We start from the raw sequence: 5,000 nt of genomic DNA, 5'->3' as shown, positions 1-5,000 counted from the left end.
TAGGTGCATGACGGTTTTGTTTGAGTATTGTTCATGAATGAGTTTGTATTTCCTTAACATTCAACTTCTCTGGAACTCAACCAGTTTAATCTTTTTTTTTTCTTTTTGTATGAAATTCAAGTTTTTTTGTATGAAATTCAAGTTTAGTTATTTCAGTATTCCAATTTTGTCTCCAATTACACCACTTCTGATCCAGCTCATAGGAATGTAAACAATAACATTGTGGCCTAGATAAAAAAAAAAAGTCCGAAAAGATCCAGGTCTACATACGATCTGTATGATATATTGTTACGTGTCATTTTCGTATTGATTTTAATCCTTGTCGTTTCTGTCTTTTCCAAGGCCCCGTTCAGTCCAGGGGGCACTGAGACGACGGAGGAAAGTGATACTACTTTTTAGGGTCGCGGAGGATATAAAAAGACAGATCCTACTCACTTGATGGAATCCCAAGTAGCTCTCGATGTTGTGCGTTGCAAAGAAGACCTCTCCCTCGCAGTCTAGGATGACCAAGAAACCGTTTAGTGCCTGGAAGAAGAAGAGGAAAATTTGAAGTTTAATGCAGAAAAAACACGCATTTGATAAGTGTTCATTTCATCACCAAATAAAATTTCATAAATATAAAATATATCTTAGTTTAACCAGAAAACTGAACTGATTAACAGCTTTGCTAAGGATGGTCCGAAAGATTAGATTTTTTTTTTTTTTAACGTGGCTAGGAACCAATTGGTTACTTAACAACGGGACCTACAGCATATTGTGGGATCCGAACCACGTTATATTGAGAAATGAATTTATGATCACCAGAAATAAATTCCTCTGGTTCCGCACTGGCAGCAGCGGGGAGCGAGCTCGGGCTATCAGATTGATAGGCGAGTACGCAACCCACTCGTCCAGGGAGGAACTACTAAACTTTATAAATGACATAAACACCAACTTAGACATACATGAGACTTACATGTTTAATAACTGGATACTGAGATAAACTAAAGATTATATTTATGGTGTATATAATAAATACAAACAGGATAGTGAGAACACTAAAAAAATATTTCAGAGGAAAAACGAGGTGAATGCCAATCTTATATAGTATGTGCATCATTATTATGCAGGACTTATACGCAGACTGACACGCAGACAATCTGAAAAGTGATAGATGGGTTGTATATCGAGAGTGTTGTAGTACGAAAACATAACAATGGACCAGGTCATTATGGAAAGTGTCGAAGTACAAATAACACGCTATTTAATACAGAGTTATGACATAATCATCTTGTCCTACAACAAATGCGCAGCGTTCCCTCAACGCGCACCGAGGTGAGAATTCCAAACAAGAAAAAAATGCGCCGAAAATATTCGGCGCAATCGTGTTTTCTGTACAGCGCATAATCAAGGCCACCGAAAATAGATCTATCTGCCGGTGGTATGAGCCGCAGACCACGAAACTTGAACAGCGGCCCGGTGGTAGCCTGTTCTATATCGTTGCCAGACAACGATCATGGCTAATTTTAACCTTAAATAAAATAAAAACTACTGTGGCTAGAGGGCTGCAATTTGGCATGTTTGATGATTGGAGGGTGATTGGTCAACATACCAATTTGCAGCCCTCTAGCCTCAGCAATTTCTAAGATCTGAGGACGGAGATAAAAAGTGCGGAAGGAATAAATCAAGGATTCGGGTCCCAAAAAAGTCAGAGGTTCTCGGAGAAGAATAAAAGACAGAATTAAGCCAACGTGCTGGGACCCTAAGAGGTCATGCAGCGCTGAAAGGGAAATTGAGCGTGAAAAGGTTATTAAATGGGGTAACAGGAGGAAAACCTCGCAGTTGCGCAGTGGTGCAACTGTTAGAGAGGGTGGAAAGTCAGATGGAAGAAGGATAATATGAACGGAGGTTCAGTTAAAGGAATGAAAGGTGTTGCAGCTAGGGGAAGTGAAAGAAAAGCAGAAGCTCCGAAAAGCAAATCAAAAATAAGATAGGTTAAGAGAATGGCCAGAATCAAACTAAGGAATGGACACATAATAAAGATGCTGCTTTGAAAGAAAAGCGAACAGGGAAAATCTCGATACTAAAAAATGGTTAAAAAGGTTTCCCAAAAAAATGTCAATTCAGTAGAGAAATAGGGAAGCCAAAACATACCGAATGAAAAATGACCAAAGTTTATGATTTCGTATTTAGATAATAATGCTTTGCCACTATATATATATATATATATATATATATATATATATATATACATATATATATATATATATATATATATATATATATATATATATATATATATATACATACATATATATGTATATATATATATATATGTGTGTGTGTGTGTGTGTGTGTGTGTGTATACAATATATACACACACACACACATATATATATATATATATATATATATATATATATATATATATATATAAATCCTTTTATGGTTTATTTAGATAACAATGGTTTGCCACAATATATATATAGATAATATATATATATATATATATATATATATATATATATATATATATATATATATGTATGTATATACACATAAATGATTTATAATCCTACAAGGGAAGGTCTTAGACCAGTGCATTAAGTCATGTCTCAGGTGCCAAAAAAAAAAAAAATAACTTAAAGTAAAATAAAGCTACTCAGAATAGCTATTGTGTTTTATTTATTATTATAATTATCTCACATAGGAAAAATATTATGTTATATTTATTGCATAACAAAAGACTGTTAAGCAATGAACAACTATCGTATATTCACAAACAAGTACAACAAACAACTGAGCGACGCCAACAAACAAAGAAATAAACAAACATATTAGCTACAAACAACAGTTCCCCCGAGCCTGTCGTTCGGACAACACCGCAAAAGCACTCCCCCCCCCCCCCCAGGTAATGAGGTAATTACGGAGAACAACAGTGACCCCATCCGGGACCATACATCAATACATTTGGCTGTCATATTTCCTGCTCGGGCCTCTTTGAAGGCTGTCACCTTATTTAATAACGGTGTAAAATAAGTGGCGACGACGCCGAGGAAGCAGAGCTGGCGCCATAAATAAGGCGACGTGACACCCCGCCGATGCCGTAATTACAGAGTACAGAGCGCGGCCATGATTAAACAGTGGCATCGCGGATTCGCCGCTTCGGTTCGTCTTTCCGAAGCCAAGGAAGAAGAAGAAGAAGAAGATATTGAAAAAGGCAGCGGGATGGGAGAAGGGAGGGTTTGTAGGGGTGGGGGGATGGGGGAGTGGGGAGATGGAGAGGAAAGTGGAAGCATGAGAGATGCTAAAGAGAAGATGCCATAAATTGAATCTCTTTCGTTATTCAGTGGTTCAAAGAAGGTTTAAATTTATTAGACAGACAAACAGACAGACAGACAGACAGTCACATACAAACGCATATATATATATATATATATATATATATATATATATATATATATATATATATATATATATATTATAGGGGATGGGGATAATCCACAATGATGTAAAATCCTTCTGTAGTTTTACAAAATATATATTTCTTTGACAGCAACTTATATATAAAACTGCAGAAGGATTTTACATCATTGTGGATTGTATCCCCATCTACTTAGAGGTACGACATATTACCTAGCTTCTGCATATATATATATATATATATATATATATATATATATATATATATATATATATATACGAGATAGCTGACTTCGATAATGTCCTCTGTGCATTGTCTTTAGTTTTGAGCTTTACAGTGGTTTTCGACTTAGGTATATATATATCATATATATATATATATATATATATATATATATATATATATATATATATATGTATATATAACATAAGTCGTAAATCACTGGAAAGTTGAAAATAAAATAATATAATATATATAATATACATACATAAGTCGTAAATCACTGGAAAGTTGTAATATATATATATTATATATATATATATATTATATATATATATATATATATATATATATATATATATATATATATATATATATATATATATATATATATATATATATGTGTGTGGTGGGTGTGTGTGTGTGTGTGTGTGTGTGTGTGTATACATACCTAAGTCGTAAATCACTGGAAAGTTGTAAAATAAAAGAACACGTGCAGAGGACATTCATGTGTAATATAGCACTGGTACTTATTCGTGTATTCAGCGTCTGTTATCTTGCTATGCTCTGAAACCACTCTCGTTTTATTGGAAAACCTTTTTTATTCGGTCAAGCAGATAAATGATAGAAATAAATAGATCATGAAACTAACTGTACTCGTCAATGTAAGGCCTGGAATAATTTTCTCATACAATCACTATCATTATTGGCGAGGGTCCTGCTACTGATACCTCAGATAGCAGTATGACGATTAGAATAGGTGTTATCATCGTGTAAATCTTTAATGAATCCTGCATTACCTGCTATTTATTGATATCGTGATCGTCGTCATCGTTGTAATCACAAATTAATAATTATCTTCATTGTGTTTACTATCTCCATCATCATTAACATTATTATAATCATTATGGACATTATCCTCACCATTATTGAAATTTCCTCGTCCTTATGAACATTATCTTCATCATTATTAACATTATCCTCATCATTATTAACATTATCCTCATAATCATCACCATCTCCTCTTCATTACGAACATTATCCTCGTCATTATCACCATCACAAAACCTGTCATTCTCATTATCACAGAAATCTTCATTATCATCATCATTACCCCCACCTCCACCCCCGCCCCACAAACGTTCCGCGTGACTGGGACCTCGAGCCGCAGTCCCTCTCGACAGACGAAAGGACCTCCTTGAGGTCAGAGGTCAACCGCAAAAAATCATTCAGACCGGAGGAAATTTCCACAATGGAGAATAATGATGTGAAATCCAACACAAAATGAATGTTCCTCAACCATAAGTAAAGATACAAGAAATGTTCTGACTAACATCTTTACCGGGGACGGTTATTATGGTCGAGATGATTTGAAGTC

The 5,000-nt window shown here is 34.8% G+C and overlaps 1 protein-coding gene across 2 annotated transcripts in view; it reads right to left on the bottom strand.

Moving 5' to 3' along the window:
• LOC135215256 (uncharacterized) overlaps window positions 1-5,000 on the bottom strand; it is a 491,173-nt gene that overhangs the window by 100,432 nt on the left and 385,741 nt on the right. For both annotated transcript variants that reach the window (XM_064249786.1, XM_064249787.1), the window contains exon 4: window positions 436-525. In XM_064249786.1, the coding sequence (XP_064105856.1) occupies window positions 436-525 (90 nt within the window). The remainder of the gene's footprint in view (window positions 1-435; window positions 526-5,000) is intronic.

Source organism: Macrobrachium nipponense, chromosome 5, assembly GCF_015104395.2.
Source record: "Macrobrachium nipponense isolate FS-2020 chromosome 5, ASM1510439v2, whole genome shotgun sequence".
Taxonomy (NCBI): Eukaryota; Metazoa; Arthropoda; class Malacostraca; order Decapoda; family Palaemonidae; genus Macrobrachium; species Macrobrachium nipponense.
The sequence above is the reverse complement of the archived record's forward strand: the minus strand, read 5'-3'. Positions and strand labels throughout refer to the sequence as shown.